The 20,786-nt window shown below is 46.1% G+C and overlaps 6 protein-coding genes and 3 non-coding genes across 9 annotated transcripts; 4 read left to right on the top strand and 5 right to left on the bottom strand.

Moving 5' to 3' along the window:
* The first annotated feature begins 1 nt into the window (after position 1).
* Positions 2 to 87, top strand: C8R40DRAFT_t21. Its single transcript has one exon. It is a non-coding gene; the product is annotated as a tRNA-Lys (tRNA).
* Positions 88 to 1,181: 1,094 nt separating this feature from the next.
* On the bottom strand, positions 1,182 to 1,279 carry C8R40DRAFT_t3. Its single transcript has one exon. It is a non-coding gene; the product is annotated as a tRNA-Cys (tRNA).
* A 547-nt stretch (positions 1,280 to 1,826) lies between these two features.
* C8R40DRAFT_1064725 (uncharacterized protein) lies at positions 1,827 to 2,658 on the top strand (the record flags this gene model as incomplete). Its single annotated transcript, XM_046225578.1, has 3 exons — positions 1,827 to 1,885; positions 1,944 to 2,073; positions 2,125 to 2,658. The coding sequence occupies 3 exons, from the start codon at positions 1,827 to 1,829 to the stop codon at positions 2,656 to 2,658; spliced, it is 723 nt and encodes a 240-aa protein (XP_046092028.1).
* An 80-nt stretch (positions 2,659 to 2,738) lies between these two features.
* Positions 2,739 to 5,092, bottom strand: C8R40DRAFT_1075859 (uncharacterized protein). Its single transcript, XM_046226892.1, has 6 exons — positions 4,472 to 5,092; positions 4,257 to 4,413; positions 3,505 to 4,208; positions 3,380 to 3,439; positions 3,274 to 3,319; positions 2,739 to 3,209 (listed from the first exon to the last, which is right to left on the bottom strand). Exons 1-6 carry the CDS (start codon positions 5,072 to 5,074, stop codon positions 2,911 to 2,913), a joined length of 1,869 nt encoding a protein of 622 aa, XP_046092027.1. The 5' UTR covers positions 5,075 to 5,092; the 3' UTR covers positions 2,739 to 2,910.
* A 1,642-nt stretch (positions 5,093 to 6,734) lies between these two features.
* C8R40DRAFT_1232995 (uncharacterized protein) lies at positions 6,735 to 7,880 on the bottom strand. Its single transcript, XM_046233324.1, has 4 exons — positions 7,743 to 7,880; positions 7,317 to 7,690; positions 6,972 to 7,254; positions 6,735 to 6,918 (listed from the first exon to the last, which is right to left on the bottom strand). The coding sequence occupies exons 1-3, from the start codon at positions 7,784 to 7,786 to the stop codon at positions 6,974 to 6,976; spliced, it is 699 nt and encodes a 232-aa protein (XP_046092026.1). The 5' UTR covers positions 7,787 to 7,880; the 3' UTR covers positions 6,735 to 6,918; positions 6,972 to 6,973.
* A 1,546-nt stretch (positions 7,881 to 9,426) lies between these two features.
* C8R40DRAFT_1031188 (protein kinase) lies at positions 9,427 to 12,533 on the top strand (the record flags this gene model as incomplete). Its single annotated transcript, XM_046223150.1, has 4 exons — positions 9,427 to 10,120; positions 10,557 to 10,957; positions 11,116 to 11,770; positions 11,833 to 12,533. The coding sequence occupies 4 exons, from the start codon at positions 9,427 to 9,429 to the stop codon at positions 12,531 to 12,533; spliced, it is 2,451 nt and encodes an 816-aa protein (XP_046092025.1).
* A 436-nt stretch (positions 12,534 to 12,969) lies between these two features.
* On the bottom strand, positions 12,970 to 13,052 carry C8R40DRAFT_t2. Its single transcript has one exon. It is a non-coding gene; the product is annotated as a tRNA-Cys (tRNA).
* Positions 13,053 to 13,404: 352 nt separating this feature from the next.
* On the top strand, positions 13,405 to 14,875 carry C8R40DRAFT_1232994 (uncharacterized protein; the record flags this gene model as incomplete). The annotated part of the gene is made up of 4 exons (XM_046233323.1): positions 13,405 to 13,768; positions 13,832 to 14,252; positions 14,305 to 14,667; positions 14,724 to 14,875. The coding sequence occupies 3 exons, from the start codon at positions 13,405 to 13,407 to the stop codon at positions 14,624 to 14,626; spliced, it is 1,107 nt and encodes a 368-aa protein (XP_046092024.1). The 3' UTR covers positions 14,627 to 14,667; positions 14,724 to 14,875.
* Positions 14,876 to 15,187: 312 nt separating this feature from the next.
* Positions 15,188 to 18,269, bottom strand: C8R40DRAFT_1157490 (protein kinase; the record flags this gene model as incomplete). Its single annotated transcript, XM_046229631.1, has 4 exons — positions 15,188 to 15,858; positions 15,921 to 16,575; positions 16,736 to 17,136; positions 17,573 to 18,269. 4 exons carry the CDS (start codon positions 18,267 to 18,269, stop codon positions 15,188 to 15,190), a joined length of 2,424 nt encoding a protein of 807 aa, XP_046092023.1.
* Positions 18,270 to 20,786: the final 2,517 nt, after the last annotated feature.

Here is a 20,786-nt window from a genome sequence, read left to right as displayed (position 1 = left end):
GGCCCGCCTAGCTCAATCGGATAGAGCGTCAGACTCTTACTGATAAGGCGGATCTGAAGGCTGCGAGTTCGACCCTCGCGGTGGGCTAGAACTTCTTTTTAGGTTCGAATTGAATGAACGAGGCCCTAGCTCGAGCCTTCCTAGGGGACATTATCTATCTATCTATCTACGGACGAGGCGCTCTTTATGTTCCCGTCGGTTGTCCCTTCATGAAAGAATTTGCCCAACGGAATATGGTTTGAGTTCAGTGGGCGGAGCAGAGTCAGACTGAACTTGGAGCCAATGTAGTTGAGCTGGACGTTAGAGAAGAGGGAGTAGCAGGAGGAAAAAGAGGGAGAAAGAACAGAACAAGGAACTACAAGGAAGATATGAAGTTCTGGGCCGCTTCTGGGTGTCAGTTCGGTTTCAATTTGCTTTCATGATTTGATCTCTTTTGATCTGCTAGACGGAGGGACACTCCGAGGCAGGAACGATGTTCAAATTCTGAATCTGATCTGCTAAGTTGGAATAAGGACTCCTCGAACTTGGAATCGCGAGTCGGGCTAGATTTTCGACCTTTTTCGACTCAGTTCTCTGTCACGTCTTCTTACCATCTGGGTCATCTTGTTTATTGCGAAGATGCAATATTGATGCTAACGCCCTGGTCACATTTCTCATGCAATCCTGTTCCTTCGAGTCATACACTTCTCAATTCCCCGACTAATACCTCATTAACATTCTCCGTCATCATCCACATGTGCAATGCCCTATGCGTCTTCCAAGTTCCTTCGTCCTTAGGAACCTGTTTCAGGGAGTATCTGGGAGTATGTTCCTGGGTCAAACTCTCGAATCTTTGAATAAAGACAAATGGGTCTCTTTAATACCCAATATTCAATGCGGACATCAAGTTTTTCATGGATTGTCTTTCTAAAAGATCGAAAAATGACATTGATTACTTGTGCAGGACTAATCATCGCTCCTGATAATTTGCACTCTGATTTTCTAGGTGGGTCTGGAGGTGCCGTTCATTAGACAAACATATCTCCTAACCACATTTACTATTTGAATAATAATTCACAGGATTTCAATCATGATATGTAAGTTGTTTTCACAGGCTTTCTTTGCACTAAAAAAAAGCTATAATCCGGTGACTTAATGTCAGTAGATAGACCACGTCCGTAGTCACCAGTGAAAAAACAACAAGTCCGCGGCGTGGTTCGAACACGCGACTTCAAGATATCACTCGAATGCTATTTACACACCATTGCAATCTCACACTCTACCACTGAGTTACGCGGACATGGAAAGCGTAGCGTCGGGAAAGATGACAGCTTCGTGGCTTTGATACAATATGATTGCATCAGTGAGGACTGAAAAATAGCTCAATCAGGAAAAGGTTGTTTGTGAGCATTGATTATAGGAGATATCATGATGAAGGAGAGTTAGATAGCAGCCATATCTAATGGAAGAATGGAGGGGGACGAGGAGAGTGACCGCCGAAAAAAGCGAAATAAGAAGCGCTTTGGCTCGTGTGAATCGAAACTCAATTCCCAATTGTATGTACATATGTACATACATTCCCCGCTGTTCCCCGGTTTGTTTTCGTTTTCTATTTCGCCAGTCTCCGCCTCTCGGATCATCGAAATCATCGCGCAAGGTAAAGTTGGCGGTTCCGAAAGACGTCATCATTACTTTGTATTGAATGACATCGACCTGACGTCACTCAACACCATCACAATGGGGGGAACTGCTTTCGGAAGGGTATATAAAGCATGATTGGAATATCTGAAACTCAAACCAACTCATTCCACAACAAACCGTTACTTGTTTTCAATCACTATCGTATCATGTCTTCCTCCATCGAATCAGGAAAGATTTTCAACGTCGTTGAGCCTACAGGCGCAGAGTAAGTCGGCTGGCTTTGGAATCTCGCATTCGGATTACTAACGTCGCGCTGCAAATAGCGCCGCTAGAGCTGAGACTACCGCAGCGCAGGCTCAAGCTGAAGCACCAACGCACGCGGCTGCAAGAGTCATAGAACACAATGCTGAGCAGGTTCAGGGAGTAGCTGAGAGTGCCGCGTTAGCTGCAAAGGTATGTCGCTCATCGTGTCTTCAATGATCCCATCCTTACCCGCATCCCTAGTCGTTAGGCAAAGAGTTTACCGGTGAACCACCTTCTGCTGCAGACCAACTGCAAGCAAAAACCAACTCCGCCGTTGCGCAGGGACAGGCCGATGTCGAGACCGCCAAAGTCCAAGGTCAAAGCTACCTGGATCAGGCGAAGAGTCTCGCAGGAAGTGCACTAGCCACCGCACAATCGTATCTTCCCAACTCTAACCCCGTCACTCATCCATCCACCGGCGGCAGTACTGCCGCGACAGATACACTCGCACAGATACAAGCAGGCGCAGCTACTGCGTTAGCTACAGGGAAGGAATATCTCGATTCAGCTCAAACTGCTGCTCAACCACATATCGAGCGTGCTGTGGAGGCTGCCCAGCCGCATATAAACAGAGTGTCGGAGGCAGCGAGCAATTATATGAACAATGTGGGCGGCGAAACTGACACCAGTTCTTCTGTACCACCGAAAATTCCTGCGACAAGCGCACCACTAGAGAGCGGACCACATACGGTAGAAACACCGTATCCGAGTACCACAACGAAAGTCGGGGAGTAAAGGGAGGTAGATGTATAGGCATCTTACTATCGTATCGCATTGTACATTAATTGAATTCGCAATTGTATCAGCACCTTAGTACTTCGAACAGTGGTCGATATGTTTGCAACACAACGATAAAAAGAGATCAAGATTAATACTTATTCTGATATGGCTGAGATTTAACGGGCCCGTCAGAACCGACATTCGTCAGCTTAGTGGTTGTTCGACCAACTCTAACTTTTCCACATCGACATGTGAAGTAATTACAAATTACTTTGCTGCCAACACCAACTCTTTTCCAGCTAACCATGTATATACCGATTCTCCTCCACCTAGCCATGCATCTCCCATTGTATCATCTTCTGGATACGCTGTGGCAAGCTCTGGACTGAGCACAAACCTTGCCCTGCGATATTGGACTGGTGCATCCCGGACATTGCTACTTCTCGTTGTTGTCTTCATGAGCACCCCAGTAAATAACTTTGGTAGGATGCGGATGCCTTGACACATTTGCAACAGAAGCTCATCTGATGCAGAGAGCAAAGGTTTGATATTGTCTTCAGCAACATCTAAAGGAGACATTTGTTAGCTTAGTTTGCTCGATTTGTCCATGAGTATTAGCACTGCACAAACATCGTGAAGAGTTATCCATGCATAAAACATGGTAACATGGTTGATCCTATGACAGCGGAATCTTAATGTTGTCCCGAAGCAAGCAAGATATGATCTTAGGGCGTACACGGCCTCTTGGAAGATCTGATATTTCCGTCTCCCTAATCCAGCTTTTTGACATTACGGGCTGTTGTTGGAAGAATTTGTGAAGAGTCAGTCACGATGAAAACGTCATGTCGGACATCTGCTCACATCCCAGCCAGTGATCAAGGCCGTATAGCGGAGACTTCTATGCTCGAAAAGCATACCTACGAAATAACGTACAGTTGTATTAGGAGTTCTGAGTCTGACTTCCTGTGCGGTAAGCGCCTCTTCCTCGAGACTCTGTTGAGATGCTTGACGAAGGTCATTCTGGACTTCACGGACGTTGCTCAGGCTAGGAATGAGTACCTCAGTAATAAATGTAGCACAATCCAATGGGTCAGTTTGAGACATTAGATGGGGAACGCTCTGGCTAGTACCAGTCAACACCAGGAATAAAGTAAATGCTAAAAGTGTTGAAGATAGTTCGAGCGAAGGGGAGGTACGTTGAAGATTTAACGACGATAGTATGAAGCGACCGTTCCTGAGGAGCATGGTAGTTGTATTGCTTGGTGATAGATAGTGCATCAGGCTATTACCATGAATCCCTTGACGTTCCAGGATCGCAGGAATGTCGTCCCGTAGATTAATAATGGTTGGTACTCCAAACACGTCTACGAAGAAATCATCGACCTCGGGGTCAGGTACGGTGATGTGCACCAAAACGTGCAACGGAAGTCTGAAGGGGAATGCAGCGATACCAAGGGACTGTGCAATCGAGACAAAAATGTGGACAAGGGAAAGTGGAATTGAGCGTTTGTGCGACGTTAGGTAGAAGTGTGGTAACAGGTTGTGAAGGTCGTGAAAGTTGGGAGCTGAGAAACATGATCAACAGAACAAGATTTGACTATTTTTGCACTTACGATCGACGGTTCTGTATCCCTCAGTAGTCATGAAATCGCAAATGTGCATACAGAGCTCCTTGAGGTCATATTTTGGATCTGCTTGGGAAAAAGGAATGTTCAAGCGGGAGAGATGGTCTTTGCACCGATAGTTAAGACTAGATAGCAGAAGGTGTATCTAATGCCAATGAGAATTAGTTTGTATGGGTGTCCTACATATGAATTAAACATCGAACCTCATCCGGATGTTTACCAAAGAAGCAAGATATGGAGGAGAAGGCTTGTACAAAAGATACGGAGTTGTTGTCTGATCGAAGGCTGCTCCAAAGCCCTACGGCGTGCGTTCGGCCAATAGAAGTCAACAGTTCTGAAGCCCAGTAAACGCGAGTAGCCGACAGCGAATGTGCCACCCCAACTTCATGTATTTCCAGATGCTCGCTAGGATCTACCGTGCCAATTTCAATTTCCAGCACATCCCAAGCATCGAAAAGGAATTTTGTTAAGGCGCTTGCATGATCATACCTCCCCACCCTCTTCATAACGATTGAATCAAGGTGTTTGAGCACCTCCATATCAACCATCCTTCGCGCAGCATACATCAACTTCCAGTTTCCATTAGTCTCTGCCTTCCTCTGGCCCTCAGATGCCTCATTAGCGTGAATATATCGGACTTGATAATGCTGTTGCCAAAGAGCCGGTATAGCCGCGGCTTCTCGGAAGAGCGTATTCGTCAAGGAACATTGAACAAGAGTTCTGACAGAAATACTGTCAAGGTCCCGGGAAGGAGGAATCTGGTAGAGGATGTGGACAAGAACATCGAGCGGCAATGAAGGAACCATTCCAAACTCCGGAAGTCCGGCCCGCTCGTGCTATAAAGTATGTGTCGCTTTTCATTGATAATTCTTCATGATCAATAACTCCTGTTATTCATCCTCCTTTGTTGATAAGCCCTCTCGGCGACGTAAATCTTGTTCAACGTCGCTGGGCCTCCGCTATCAGCAGGCAGAAATCAATCCATCGAATGTAGTCGAAGTCAGAGACGCATGGTTCGCTCCATTCGTGGCTCCAGGCGAATGCCTGTCGAGGAGGAAATCAGTCATGATTTTCTGTTGTCTTTATGCATAGTGCTCAAGATTTCCAAGATGTAACTTGTCCGCCATTTCTTGACTCTACCAAGTTACTCGACTCTTATCTGAATCTGGAGTATCTGAATTTACAGGTATTCAAGATTTCTGTCGTCCACCTCGACATCATGGTCAGTATCGCTTGAAGAGACTGACTCCCATCTTCGTCAGGACCATTTGCAATATCAGCACAACCCATTCCTACATCAATATAATTTCCTACTATTACCTGATCTTTGACGTCTTCGTACTTACTAGGGTTCAATGAGTCGTTTGTTTAAGCCTGGATTCGGATCGTTTCAAATAATACGTGTATGCGGCTCAAGTCGAAGCATCTACGACTACAGTTGTAAGAGCGGTAGAGCCTAACATCGAGCGGGTGCGAGGGAGCAGTGGAATAGGCTGCATTAGCCATGTAAGGTATGTATAGCGTCTTTTTATTCTCTTTTTCTCAACTCAGGATAAACAGTCATCAAAGATTTCACCGAGAAATCGCCTTCCGCTGCAAATCGACTACAAACAAAAATCAATCTCGTTTCTCGCCCACCGTTACTACAACCAACATCAGAATTCATGCCTCCTCCTAGCGAAGTCGGACAGGTGGAGGACGGTGTCAGCTTTACCCAGGAGGTTCTTTACGCCTTCCACTACTGCCAACTTCGCCCCTGCCTCTACCTAGTATCAGTTTCTTTCGCTGATAATATTGAGGTGGACAATGAGTATGCTGGAATGTTGACGTCGATCATCTGTAGATTCAAATAACATAGAATGAACACCTGATTCTGAATAGACAAACGTAACAAATATCTCCACTTGGATCCCCATGTCCGTCCTGCAAAAACCGATTTCCCACATCTCATCATTCTCTTCACGTCAATCCGTCCAGCGAGACCCCTTGGCGCCTCGTCCAATTCTTTGTCTTGACGTAGGAGCGCGGAACGGTCGGTGGTGTCCTTGAATAAGAGAAAGGAGACGGCGCTGTAGCTGTCGCAGGAGGAGGAGAAGGAGAAACAGTCATGGTCCTATTTAGTCAGTGCAGCCGGGGCGGTTGCGAATTTTCATGTAGGAGGTCAAAAAGAAATGATACGCCAGGTACTGCCTAAGCGCTTGAAGATTGTAGCTTGATTTCTAGTTCTAAAGTGAACTCAGTCCAAGGCGAATCAATTTATCGACAACATAAGGCCATGCTCAACCCGGTCCAACCCCACAAACTGCCCATGCCTCCAAATGTCATTCCTCTTCAGTCATATCCAACTCCTCGGTTACACAGGCTCCAAACCATGTCGCTTGAATTCTCTTACATTCCTTTGAACAGAAATCATCTTCCCCTCCCAGTGGTATCTGAATTGTCGCTTGGGGGCTATTACCAAATCCATGGAAACACACTTGTGCAAAACGTAGGAATGATGGTAAATTTGAAGCAAACATACATGGGTATACATATCACTAGACCACAAAAACCTGTTGATACAAATATCCTTTCAATGTGGGTTTATTGTCCCACTACATGAGCTGATCCGAAAACAAATGTCGAAAAAGGTTTCAAAATGAAGTTGGCGCTACAAATGCAATGTTCATTTACTATATATCAGTGAAAAAAAGGGAAACATACAATTATACGATCTCTTCTCTAGACCTGATAGTAACCCTACCCTCGAATAAAGCATTGATCCATTGCAGCATAATGCCGGCCTGCTGCACAAGAAGCTTCAACAACTGGTAAAACTCCATGATATGTCTCCAGGGAGTGTTTCTTCGCATGGGAAGACATATCCCGAAAATAAATATAGTGAAGAACGATAAAGGGAGCATCACATAGATATGGCAAAACCCAAAGAATAGTGGGATTGCCCCAGGATTGTTTTCTGACTCGAAAGTGGCAAAATCGAAGATCGCTGGAAATAATTGTATATGAGAACTAATATGCTAAAGAATCCGGTTGAGTCCTAGCACTCACCGCTCAACAGACGACTCAGCATAAGCCAGGTATGGGCAAATACTGAAGCGACTAACCCCAAAACCCCACCACCGGCAGTCTGAGTCTGAGCCTGAGAATCCAAAGGGGTGGCCAAAGCTGAAGTACCCGATGAAGTAAAGTCAGCCTGAGGTTGAGCGTATCGACGGAGGAGACAAAGCGTGACATAGATCGAAAATGGAATCCATAAAAGAATGACCAGATCGATTATGATCAGAGATTGTCGTTCCAATCGAAGCTTGAACGAATCAAGCATAATGACTGCAAAGAGGGAAGTACCCGGGAAGAACATATACAACCTCTGCATACTATAGAACAAGTTTTGGAGGGGGCGGGGGCGGGAAATGGTAGAGTATCTAGCAAACATTTTGTAAGATCGATATTTAATGAAAGTTTGAACTTTCTCACCTCCGCGGTGCACAGCGACTGCAGCTATTCGTACTTACATGCATCGAGATACATACCAGATATGTATTCGATATCTAGATGTGGATCTCGATGAAAAAGATGACGGAGATTCATTTTTTCACCCAGTGGAGAAAAAAGTTTCCTTTTAGCTCTGACCATGAACACAAGTTTCACATTAAATAACTGACCACACTGCAGATTTGAGAAAAGGGCCAAACGTAGTAAACACTGGCAAAACCGGGGATCCCGGGCTCCTCCAGAACTTGACGCCTGAGGAAAAACTTTGCAACATCCTTCTTGAGGCGACCAGCGTCAAAATTAATCTTTCCAGCCCGAATTTGCGAGTGCAGAAAAATCGTTCATCTATCACGACGGGAAGTTAGGTTGAAATTCCGCGCACTTTCCGCGCTTCCTACCACATTGTAGACCGTGATCATTTTGGCATTCTCAATTTTTATGACCTGCAACATCGGTTCATACCTGAAGTGCTTGTGCAGGATAATCATTTCCAACTACATACTAGTGAGTTGAGTGAGATAGTTACATCATGAGTTCGTAATATCTATCTGAATTTCGTGGATTAGGTTTTTCGCAGATCGCTGCGCTGAGATAAGGCTCCGAGGCCGATGGCAATTATTTTATTCCTTGCTATGAAAGCAAGTTGATATTGAGAACCAGGCCTAGCTAGGAGGAACGAACAGAAATGCGGAAAAGCTAATCTGAGTTCATACAATAGGTCTGCCGTCCGAGCGGCAAGTTTGCCTCGTATCACGCCTTCTTATTCTTCTTATAAGTATTTCCCCGCCACTTCGACGCAACCATAAGAGTCGCGATCGAAGGCTGTCTGCCAGTGTCACGGCGGATATGTATTACCATCCACTCATCGCCGCCGCCGAGCTCAAAGCCTCGTTGAGCAGCTTGTGAAACGCAGACTTCAACTGGGACAAATCACTGTTCCATACTACATCCAATATTCCATTGAGAAATCGCGGGTATATCAAGCTTTGAGCTTCAACTTATGTATCTTTCTCCAGAGTCCAGACCATCCTAACTTCCTGAGTTCATTCATCAATACTAGGCCAAGCGTGTTTTATCAACTTACGGTACCAATTGTGACATCCTCGAATTTACTCGAGATATCGTTGTCCAGAGAGACCACAATGCTGTTGGCCTGGATGTCTGTGATCAGCCGTTAAGACCGATGGGGGACATCGATTCCTTTCTTTGAATCAATAGACGATCCCTAAATGTAACGAAGTGAGGATATTCTGAGAATCACTGTAAAACAATCTTACAACTTCTGTGCCGGTCTTCTTAAGCCACCCCCATGTAGTATATTCTCCCAAAAACACATAAACACAGATGTGGCTGTAAATTGTCAAGCAATGTCTACACTCCAACTCGAACTCAATTTGAAGAGCTCGAATACTTCGACCACCCAGGCTTGCAATTTCTGATTACCCTTGGAATACAAGTTGGTATCATTTATGAGAGGTCAAAAATCACGTCAAAGCGAGGGACGATGTCAAACTTTGCCAAATTGGAACTGAAGAACAATGGGTCGCGCTTTGTTATCAACATGTGATCGTTGCATGACATCCATTTAAGCGCGTCTCCTCATTGTCCAAGCACATTTCAATTTTGAAATTGCTCCTACACCACCTAGAATACCACCCACCGAATCATGGAACCGTTGTCAGCAAATGATATCACAGCTCCTGCCCCCCCTCAGACACCCAAACCGAAGCAGGATCATGGCCCGCCTGTTGTCGAGAGCACTCCAATGAGTCGAAGATGTACTACACACGCCGAAGACGAGGTTCCCAAGCGTGCAGATGTTGTAAATAAGTTCCTCGAAGATGATATCAGCGACCGTCTGGAAGTTTCTCTCGATGACTTCGCGACCCTGATCCTTGATCTTCCTGCTGACTGGCAGATTAGGGACGATTTCACCCTGTTGCCGGATAGCGAAGCTGTGAAAGATGCGTTTGCAGCGTATCTGAAAGTAGCAATAGGAGAAGTAGATGGTGAAAACCAGAAGCGGAAAGGCATGGCGGGGCACGAAAGCGGATTGTACCAACCCCTGGCGAATCTCTTGAATTCATTGAGAGATGGAGAGGGACGACGTGTAGGAAAGGACATTGACGAAAAGATTTTCTACGTTCAGGATCCCCGTCCGGTACTGGGCTCATTGATAGCAAGGAAACCAGACCTGGGGGGGATCTACGTTGAGCTACTGAAACTCACCAAGAACAAAAAACTCTCAGATTACCTTGCAAAGAAGAAAATTGTCGGCATTTTTTGGGGACTCTTGCTTTATTTTATCGAGGTCAAGCATGAACAGGGGAGATTTGTCGGTCTGAATGTGAATAAAGAAGGTATATCAACAGCACTTTTTCTGCCCTATACATTTGGCTTACCTTAACACTTTTTGCAGAGGCAAAAACACTGACGAATGGATCATCAAGGTTGGGAGTATCCAAGCAGCATGGATCACGACAAACTTCACAAACAGCAGGACCTTCGACTTTGCCTACTCCACAATCAGGCCCCTCGCAGTCGCAGTCAATCAAACGCGCTAGGCCGTATGAAGGACCTGATGCTACCAGTGTGTGCTAACGACTGATTTCGTAGAGGTTTGAAATTTACTTGCGTCTTTAATTCCAGTGGCTCGGCCTAACAAAAAGGTCAAATCTCACTCGACCTCTCAGTCCAACACTCGAGCTTTGAGACACCCCGCGAGAAGATCGAAAAGGGCAGGTAAGCCAATATGCCACCTTTGAATTTGTCTTGATACTGAACCAAAATGTCCAGGTCCTTCATCCCGCAGTCAGTCAGATTCGTTGCCCTCCATAGCGTATTTGGTATCACAATCTACCGCCTCTGTTCCGGCGTCTACACCCCTCAATTCTACATCCACCAGCTTCGGAGACGAACATCGACCGGGGGTTACTATTCAGAATCGGGGTGGCAAGAAGAAGACAGTAGAGATTTTGACGTCGCAGGACTACCAGGAAAGGGCGGAGGCAGAAAGGAAAGCAGAAAAGGTGTTGACTCCGACGCAGGGACAGCATTTAACAAGAATTCAGTGCGCGAGCTACGCCAAAGAAATGCTTTCGAAAGGATTTATTCGAAGTCATGCTGTGGGGATCACAGCTGATGATACTAGCTTGCGTTTCCAGTACTATCACCGTTCAAAGGTTGTCGAGAGCAAAGTAAGTGTTTTTTCGGTCGTGGTAGTGGCTAAATATGCGTGCATCACCGGGCCGGCTCAAGTTACTTACACGTTTTTCTGTTTTTCTCACCATCACCTCTTGACTGTTTACTTTGATCTAAGTACTGATCGACACGCTCTTTTCCCTCTTTCCTTCAGCCCTTCAACATCGTGAATGACGAGGTGAAGAAGCTCTTCATGGCTATGGTCTGCCAACTCAACAAACTTTCCACGGAGAATCTTGGATTCATTCCCAACTTGGACCTCGATGGTTTTGATCACCTACGGAATCCAAAGCAGTTGAAGCTTCCACACAAGAATGGAATAGATCCGTTGGTCGGTTCTACCTATGCCTTCACGGGGAGCGATGGCAGGAGGCGAAGAGTCAAAATCACGAAAGTCCTCTACCGCGCTGAAGGCATCATTGGTCGATGCTCGATCGTTGTTGAGGTGGAGTGCCTTTGTACGGAAGCTGGTTGCGACTGGCATGAGGAGGGGCAGGCAACAACGAAGGTCATGAAGATCAGCTTCCCAAACATGACTCGGCCTTCCGAAGACGGACTTATTGGGGAGGCTAGATCGACAGCGGAATCGTCTGGCGATTTTTGGGCTCTCAACCATCTTCCGGAAGTTATCGACTCAATCACATTCCCATATCACGAAGAAACAACCGTTCAGGGCCGTCTGAAGAAACATCTCAAAGATGATTATGAGGAACGAGTAATGCGCGTTACGTTTTTGGACAAGCTACAACCACTTTCAGACTTGGAAGACCCGAGAGAGTTCGCGCAAGTATTTTACGATGTTCTACAAAGTACGCCACTCGTTAAATCATTATATTTACCCTTGTTCACTATTGTTCTCGTACTCCCCTAGTTCACCAGTGGCTTTACGAACGTGTTGGGATTCTCCATCGTGACCTCAGTTCTGGAAATATCATGTACAGGCGCAAGAATGGAAAAGTTTATGGCGTTCTGAATGATTTCGACCTTTCATCTCGTGTACAAGATATGAACAAGGGCCCCACTTCGAAACAACGTACGGGTACCAGACCGTTCATGTCTCTCGATTTGTTGAATCCTGACTGGGAGGGCGGTCACCTCTATCGTCACGATTTGGAGTCTCTATTCTACATCATGCTTTGCCTTGCTTGTCGCTACGAGGCGCCAGGTGTCCCCTCACCTGACCCACGACCCTACTCAGAGTGGTTCAGTGGCACAGATGCAGAGGTCTTGAGCAACAAATCTAAATTCCTTCTTAACGCGCTTAGTAAAGGTCTACCGGTTCAACCTTATTTCTCCAGTTTCAAACAATGGTTGTGGAAAATCTTCAAGGGACTACGTCTTGGTTATACGCTACGCCCATTGGCCTATTCGAACCCGCCGGCATCGGAGACAGATTCAAAAGCCTGGAACCTAGGCGATGACGATGACGAAGACTCAGACTCAGACTCGAAATTTAATTATGAATGGACCACATTGAATAAGCGCGTCTCCTACGCCAAAATACGCTCAATAATGTCCTCTTTCAAAGGGCAACCTCTCGAGACTCGATGGGTCGGAAACCCTGATCATTGACTCTCATGCGCGTAATTCTTCACTACAAAACTGACAAATGCTTTTCTGCTATGATATTTGCTACACGTACTTGGATACTTTTCTTTTCATTATTGTAACTGGTTGTATCATACTTGTATATCTTATGTTCGCAATTGTATATCAGGAAATCAAACGAGGGGATTTGGAAACATTTCAATCAGTCCAGCTATTGACGCGCTGACGAGTTATAATTAGCATCCACATCTTAGAAAGCTCAACATATTATCGGAGTCCGGGGTTGGTTTTGTTTGCATTTTCATGGACGAAAAAAAAAGACTGACCATGATGGAATCCTTACACTCATAAGGAAACATGAAAATGCAAAAAGACAAACAACCTGAACTTTGAGCAGCACCGCAACAAGCATCAGTTCCAATGTACGAGATTAAAAAGAAGAAAACGAGAATCTAAAACAAGTCCGCGCCGTGGTTCGAACACGGGGCTTCGAGATAATGCAACAGATTGCAATCTCACACTCTACCACTGAGTTACGCGGACAATGTGCAAAGTGGTAATCCATAACACAATTGGGGCGGGTCTAGCCACATGTTGGTTAGATTTGAAGGATACTGTACCTCCATACAGCAAAAGAAACAGAGAACACATTTGAAGCCTTCAGATAATAAGTGGTGTCGGAAGATTGGATAGTAGTAAGTCTGACGCTGTATCTGATTGAGCTAGGCAGGCTGGAGGGCGCCTAAATCTGATCAATTTCTTCTGGCACTATAATGTCATTCTCCGACATCCGACTATCATCAATCCTCTTCTCCTTTAAAGCTCCTATCGCGATGGAGCCCTACACACCTCGAACCTACCTGATCTGCACAACATTAGCTCTCAAAGCCCAAGTATGGTCACCCTCTCCTCAATACACACATCCAACGCCCTAATCTCCACCCACCTCCCTCCGCACCTTGTCTGCGTATTTCTCGGTGGAACCTCCGGCATCGGTGAAAGCACACTCAAAGCTCTCGTCTCTCATGCCGTGCAACCAAAAATATACTTCGTCGGTCGGAATAAAGCCTCCGCGGAACGAATTATCGAGGAATGTAAGGGTTTGGGGCCGGAGGGATATGCAGGTGGTGCGGAAGTAATTTGGTTGAAGGCTGATTTGAGTAAGATGAAGGCGGTGGAGGAAGTCTGTGAGGGGATTAAGAGGAGAGAGAGCAAGGTGAATTTGGTGTTTTTGAGTACGGGGACGCCGAGTTTTGATCGTAGCTGGGGGTTTCTCCGTTTCTCCTGGTCGTAAAAGTACTGATTGGACTTCTTGCTTACAGTAACACCCGAAGGACTTCACGCGTTCCTAGCTACAGCATACTACGACCGAACACTTCTGATTGCACATCTCACGCCTCTTCTGCTCAACGCCTCTGCCAGCGATTCTCTCGCACGTGTCGTTTCTGTTGGCTGTGGCTGCGACGAAGGAATCATCTACCCAACCGATTTTCCGGCCCTTAAAATCCCATTCAGCGCTATCCGAGGTCATTTCGGGACGCTTACTACATTGACTTTGGAGGCGCTGGCACAGAATACTGTAGACGCCAGCGCAGGTGTAACATTTATCCACGCAAATCCAGGTTTGGTCCGAACTCCGTACCAAGATCGAATGACTGGCTGGTTCGGGGTGTTTGCGAGGACGTTGATGTGGGTGAAGAAGATGACTGGGGAAGCGATTGGGATTGAGGAGAGCGGAGAGAGGTACCGTACGACCTACATTCTTTATTGTTTTACTAATCTGTACTCTACAAAGACACCTCCATCTCCTCACAAGCGCCCGCTACGCTCCAGGCGGCGTCCCTATCGAAGATGGTACTCTTCCTGTGATACGAACCAATGGATTACGCGCTGGTGATACCCAGGCGAACGATCTAGATAATGCCAGCAACTCTCAGCCAAACGATGTAATTCACAGAACAACCATGAATGCCGTATACTCACTCGACAAGAATGGTGAACCAGCGGGTCAGAATATTGTCAACCTCCTGAAGAAATACCGTGAAGAAGGGATGATCGACAAGATTTGGGCGTGGTTGAAGAATGAGTATGATCGGGTTGGAGTGAATTTGGTCTAGGGCGCGTGTACGAGTCAGCTGCAGAGGTGGATGAGAATAAGGTGTGTCCTTATTTTCTTCAAATTCAAATTTTTCATAATCGATAACACCGTCACAGTAGCAATATATGTATCTCCATCTTACTCTTACCTCAATTCAAGTTGCATCAAACTCCAAATTTCCCATTACAACAACTATTCTCAATTCAGTAAAGTCCCCCCCAAGACAGATTTCATTCACTTATCTTCCATTGTTCATGATTGTTTCATGGAAAAATTTTTCAAAAGGCTCAGCAAACTCTAGCAGAGAATTTTTGGAGAGTTTTATACCTAATCTCTTCATATTCACTACAAGATTAGGGTTTAATCCCATGTACTTGTTAAGTTTTTGTGCTAAAATCTCGACCTCAACATTCCGGGGCCGCTTGTTTAATTTCCTAATATGCATTTCCGAACATAGAATATATATGGTACAACCAGTTACAATAGTTAAATTGAAAGTATCCAAGTACATGTAGCAAATATCACAGCAGAAAAGCATTCATCAGTCAACGGTACAGGGTAAGTAGCAAAGGAATTACAATCAATGATCTGGGTTTCCGACCCACCGAGTTTCGAGAGGTTTCCCCTCGAAAGAGGACATCATTGAGCGCATCATAGCGTAGGAGACGTGCATATCCAATGTTGTCCATTCATAGTTTGCGTCTCGGGAAGTATTTCGGTTCCGAACTTCTGAGCCTTTCCCCGATTTTTTCGAATGAATTCGTGGTCGTAGCGTATAACCAGAACGTATTTCTTCGAAAATGTCCGATAACCCTTGCTCGAAGCCGGAGAAATAAGTTTGAACCGGTAGGTCTTCACCAAGAGCGTTAAGAAAGAAATTAGATTTGCTGTTCAAGATCTGTGCATCTGTCCCACTGAACCACTCCGAATAGGGTCGTGGGTCAGGTGAGGCTACGCCAGGCGCCTCGTAGCGACAGGCAAGGCAAAGCATGATGTAGAATAGAGACTCCAAATCGTGACGATAAAGGTGACCACCCACCCAAACGGGGTTTAGCAGATCGAGAGACATGAACGGTCGGGTACCGGTGCGTTGTTTCGACGTTGGGCCCTTGTCCATATCTCGTACGCGAGATGAAAGGTCGAAATCGTTCAGAACACCATAGACTTTTCCATTCTTGCGCCTGTACATAATGTTTCCGGAGCTGAGATCGCGATGAAGAATTCCAACACGTTCGTAAAGCCACTGGTGAACTAGGGGAGTACGAGAACAATAGTGAACAAGGGTAAATATAATGATTCAACCAGTGGCGTACTTTGTAGAATATCGTAAAATACTTGCGCGAACTCTCTCGGGTCTTCCAAGTCTGAAAGTGGTTGTAGCTTGTCCGAAAACGTAACGCGCATTACTCGTTCCTCATAATCATCTTTGAGATGTTTCTTCAAACGGCCCTGAACGGTGGTTTCTTCGTGGTATGGATATGTGATGGAGTCGATAACTTCCGGAAGATGGTTGAGAGCCCAAAGATCGCCAGACGATTCTGCTTTCGACCTAGCCTCCCCAATAAGGCCGTCTTCAGAAGGCCGAGTCATGCTTGGGAAGCTGATCTTCATGACCTTCGTTGTCGCCTGCCCCTCCTCATGCCAGTCGCAACCAGCTTCCGTACAAAGGCACTCCACCTCAACAACGATCGAGCATCGACCAATGATGCCTTCAGCGCGGTAGAGGACTTTCGTGATTTTGACTCTTCGCCTCCTACCATCGCTCCCCGTGAAGGCATAGGTAGAACCGACCAACGGATCTATTCCATTCTTGTGTGGAAGCTTCAACTGCTTTGGATTCCGTAGGTGATCAAAACCATCGAGGTCCAAGTTGGGAATGAATCCAAGATTCTCCGTGGAAAGTTTGTTGAGTTGGCAGACCATAGCCATGAAGAGCTTCTTCACCTCGTCGTTCACGATGTTGAAGGGCTGAAGGAAAGAGGGAAAAGAGCGTGTCGATCAGTACTTAGATCAAAGTAAACAGTCAAGAGGTGATGGTGAGAAAAACAGAAAAAACGTGTAAGACGTGAGCCGGCCCGGTGATGCACGCATATTATTTAGCCACTACCACGACCGAAAAAACACTTACTTTGCTCTCGACAACCTTTGAACGGTCATAGTACTGGAAACGCAAGCTAGTATCGTCAGCCGTGATCCCCACAGCATGACTTCGAATAAATCCTTTCGAAAGCATTTCTTTGGCGTAGCTCGCGCACTGAATTCTTGTTAAATGCTGTCCCTGCGTCGGAGTCAACACCTTTTCTGCTTTCCTTTCGGCCTCCGCCCTTTCCTGGTAGTCCTGCGACGTCAGAATCTCTACGGTCTTCTTCTTGCCACCCTGATTCTGAATGGTAACCCCCGGTCGATGTTCGTCTCCGAAGCTGGTGGATGTAGAATTGAGGGGAGTAGATGCCGGAACAGAGGCGGTAGATTGTGATACCAAATACGCTATGGAGGGCAACGTATCTGACTGACTGCGGGATGAAGGACCTGAACGTTTTGGTTCAGTATCAAGACAAATTCAAAGGTGGCATATTGGCTTACCTGCCCTTTTCGATCTTCTCGCGGGCTGTCTCAAAGCTCGAGTGTTGGACTGAGAGGTCGAGTGGGATTTGACCTTCTTGTTCGGCCGGGCCACTGGAATTAAAGACGCAAGTAAATTTCAAATCTCTACGAAATCAGACGTTAGCACATACTGGTAGCATCAGGTCCTTCATACGGCCTAGCGCGTTTGATTGACTGCGACTGCGAGGGGCCTGATTGCGGAATAGGCAAAGTCGAAGGTCCTGCTGTTTGCGAAGTCTGTCTTGATCCATGCTGCTTGGATACTCCCGACCTTGATGATCCATTCGTCGGTGTTTTTGCCTCTGCAAAAAGTGTTAAGGTGAGCCAAATGTATAGGGCAGAAAAAGTTCAGTTAATATACCTTCTTTATTCACATTCAGACCGACAAATCTCCCCTGTTCGTGCTTGACCTCGATAAAATAAAGCAAGAGTCCCCAAAAAACGCCAACAATTTTCTTCTTTGCAAGGTGATCCGAGAGTTTTTTGTTCTTGGTAAGTTTCAGTAGCTCAATGTAGATTCCTCCCAGGTCTGGTTTCCTCGCTATCAATGAGCCCAATACCGGTCGGGGATCCTGAACGTAGAAAATCTTTTCGTCGATGTCCTTTCCTACACGTCGTCCCTCTCCATCTCTCAATGAATTCAAGAGATTCGCCAGGGGTTGGTACAACCCGCTTTCATGCCCAGCCATGCCTTTCCGCTTCTGGTCTCCACCATCTACCTCTCCTATTGCTACTTTCAGATACGCTGCAAACGCATCTTTCACAGCTTCGCTATCCGGCAACAGGGTGAAGTCGTCCCTAATCTGCCAGTCAGCAGGAAGATCAAGGATCAAGGTCGCGAAGTCATCGAGAGAAACTTCGAGACGGTCGCTGATATCATCTTCGAGGAACTTATTTACAACATCTGCACGCTTGGGAACCTCGTCTTCGGCGTGTGTAGTACATCTTCGACTCATTGGAGTGCTCTCGACAACAGGCGGGCCATGATCCTGCTTCGGTTTGGGTGTCTGAGGAAGGGGAGCTGGGGCTGTAATATCATTTGCTGACAACGGTTCCATGATTCGGTGGGTGGTATTCCAGGTGGTGTAGGAGCAAATTTAAGATTGAAATTTGCTTGGACAATGAGGAGACGCGCTTAAATGGATGTCATGCAACGATCACATGTTGACGACAAAGCGCGATCCATTGTTCTTCAGTTCCAATTTGGTAAAGTTTGACATTGTCCCTCGCTTTGACCTGGTCTTTGACCTCTCATAAAAGATATTTGTAGAAATTGCAGGCCTGCGTGGTCGGAGTATTCGAACTCTTCAAGTTGTTCAAGTTGAAAAGCTCCGTTTCACATTGGTCGAGACGCGTCGGACTATTTGGGGTTTGCGCGCTTTGATTCATCATTATTTCAGTACATATCAGGGAACATTCGCATACAGCGTGGGGTATGTAGTATGTAGTAGCCCAATGCTCCTCAGTACCATATTTCAATAAGTAGGTTTCAAGTAGAACGAGCGATAAATCAAAAACGGCACTGTCCTCTGGACTCGTAGCTTGAGTACCGCTAAATTCAAGCATGGGATATGTCAATTGATAATAAGGAATGATTAATGAAAGGCTTGAAAGTCGGCGGGTACACTGTGCTCTCCTAGCACTTGTTCAGTGTTATGGGATTGTTTTCTTCTTCGCTATCCGCCGCGCCGTGCGCGTGATAGTTTTGTCCAGGAAGGAATTGAGTTGTTGTTAGCGGGTAAGGAGGATACAGACGCGGGAATCACACTTGAGCAAGTGGGGGGGGTCAAACATCAGATTTTCAGAATCGGTCCGGGAGATGAGGAGGTCGTCGCGAGTATGGCAGTCGAGGAACGAGTTGCGGACGAAAGTTATGTTTGACGTTTAACGTTGAAAGTCGAGGTCATATGTGGGTCCAGTCTGGTGCCTTTTGCTGATGCGCTGATGTTGGAGCAGAACGACGGGAGAAACAGGGAGTATACTTCCAATTTAGGAAAGAGCGAGAACTTTGAATAATGGACTTGAACTTCACGATTGTCTTCCTCACTGAGATCAAAGGCAAAAATATCAAAGGCAATCGATTTCCTAGACATCGGTCGTGGCTGGCCATATCCGAAGGATGACTAGCTTGAGTACTATGTGTGGACGGACGTGGGAGGTCAAACCTAGTTAGACCTAGTTACGGACGTTTGTTCGAGGCTCAGTGTGGCTGCCTACGTTCTACCTAAGCCACCTAAGCATTTTGATTGAGAGTGCCACAGTGACGTCGATTGTTGGATTCGTGGCAGAGTATCTCTCGTTACAGGCTTGGCTCGGCGTTCCAAGACAGACATCGGACTAACTGGAGAGATAACATCCTGTAAGAGTTCCACCTAGTACACTGGATAAATACTTCGGATTTCTGCTAGCTCCTCTCATGGTTCGCAAGTACTTGAGCGTTGCTTGTGATGGCCGCTAACAATCTTCGTGTAAACCATGGATGAAAAGTTTTAATCGAGGCCTTGAACAGAACCGTGAATTCTACGAGCGCCTATTTTACTCTATTTTACTCCCACTAACCAATTTTCCTCGACCGTGGCCACCGCTATACCGAATCCCTTACAGCTATCCTGTCTCGGATATCGAGCCAAGCTTCAGGCTCCAAGAGATACTCACTCCGACTCAGTCACGAATAAGCTTGGCGATCGCAATGAGCTATGTAGTAGCGCGAAGCTGGACATACTGATAGTCAGTCTGTGATTCAATTTAGTTATCGGGTTTTCGGCTTATGGTGGTCAGTCAATTCCTCTTGGAAACTCCAAGCAAGCCCTGTCGGAATCCCGAAAAGACAGCCCAAACCAAGGTCCTTGAGATACTTGACAACCTGTCATCAGCTGCGATCTACATATGTCCACAAACCCCTTGATTCTCATCGTTTTATCACCACCAATCTGCATCCTATCAGATTTTCCAGCTTTCCGAAGAGGTCTTGGCGCTGACGCCGACAATTACGAACGAACGAATAGTATAAACGCCTCAAAGCCCCCAAGTCCGAAATCGGCCATCATCTCATTCGCTGTTATTCGTTGCCTTACAAATATCCGGCAGAAAAAGCCAAGCAGCTAGGCATTCCACTGCGCATTCCTGTATACACTGAAGTAATGCCTTTAATGCTTTTTTGAATTCTCTTATTCTGACCATGTAAGTAAGGTAGGTACTAAGGCGCGGAGAGCCGATCCGTGTAGTGGCTCCTTGTTTCTGTGTATGTGTGTAATATAGAAATCATGCGCCGGCATATATCGAGTTTCCGAACCCGCCAAAAAAACCTATCAAAGAGTCAGAAAGAGTCAAGGGAGGTCAAGGGCCTACGTATCATGATATCAAGACCTTTGATCAAATCGTAGCGAGCCACTTCGGCTGTTGGGGAGTCTACGTATGATATCAAGCAGTATCAAGCCCTCCAGCAAATATAACTCAGCAATTCGGTTACCTATAACAATAACATATGCATTATACCAATATCATCTACATCTTCATATCCCTTCTGTCCTGCTGTACGTGACTGTGTTTTCTTGGTTTTTTCTTGGTCTTTTCCC

This window comes from Lentinula edodes, assembly GCF_021015755.1.
Source record: "Lentinula edodes strain Le(Bin) 0899 ss11 chromosome Unknown C8R40scaffold_1, whole genome shotgun sequence".
Classification (NCBI taxonomy): Eukaryota; Fungi; Basidiomycota; class Agaricomycetes; order Agaricales; family Omphalotaceae; genus Lentinula; species Lentinula edodes.
This window is presented reverse-complemented; position numbering and strand designations above follow the sequence as displayed.

Excerpts from the sequence above, each read along its gene's own strand:
- C8R40DRAFT_1232995 (XM_046233324.1), bottom strand. The coding sequence starts at position 7,786 with ATGCATGTAAGTACGAATAGCTGCAGTCGCTGTGCACCGCGGAG. Across the intron at positions 7,691-7,742 it reads AGTCGCTGTGCACCGCGGAG|ATACTCTACCATTTCCCGCC; the intron begins GTGAGAAAGTTC and ends AATGTTTGCTAG. Across the intron at positions 7,255-7,316 it reads GCTGAGTCGTCTGTTGAGCG|CGATCTTCGATTTTGCCACT; the intron begins GTGAGTGCTAGG and ends AATTATTTCCAG.
- C8R40DRAFT_1075859 (XM_046226892.1), bottom strand. The coding sequence starts at position 5,074 with ATGGTTCCTTCATTGCCGCTCGATGTTCTTGTCCACATCCTCTACCAG. Across the intron at positions 4,414-4,471 it reads TTGGTAAACATCCGGATGAG|ATACACCTTCTGCTATCTAG; the intron begins GTTCGATGTTTA and ends CATTGGCATTAG. Across the intron at positions 4,209-4,256 it reads GGGATACAGAACCGTCGATC|CTCCCAACTTTCACGACCTT; the intron begins GTAAGTGCAAAA and ends CATGTTTCTCAG.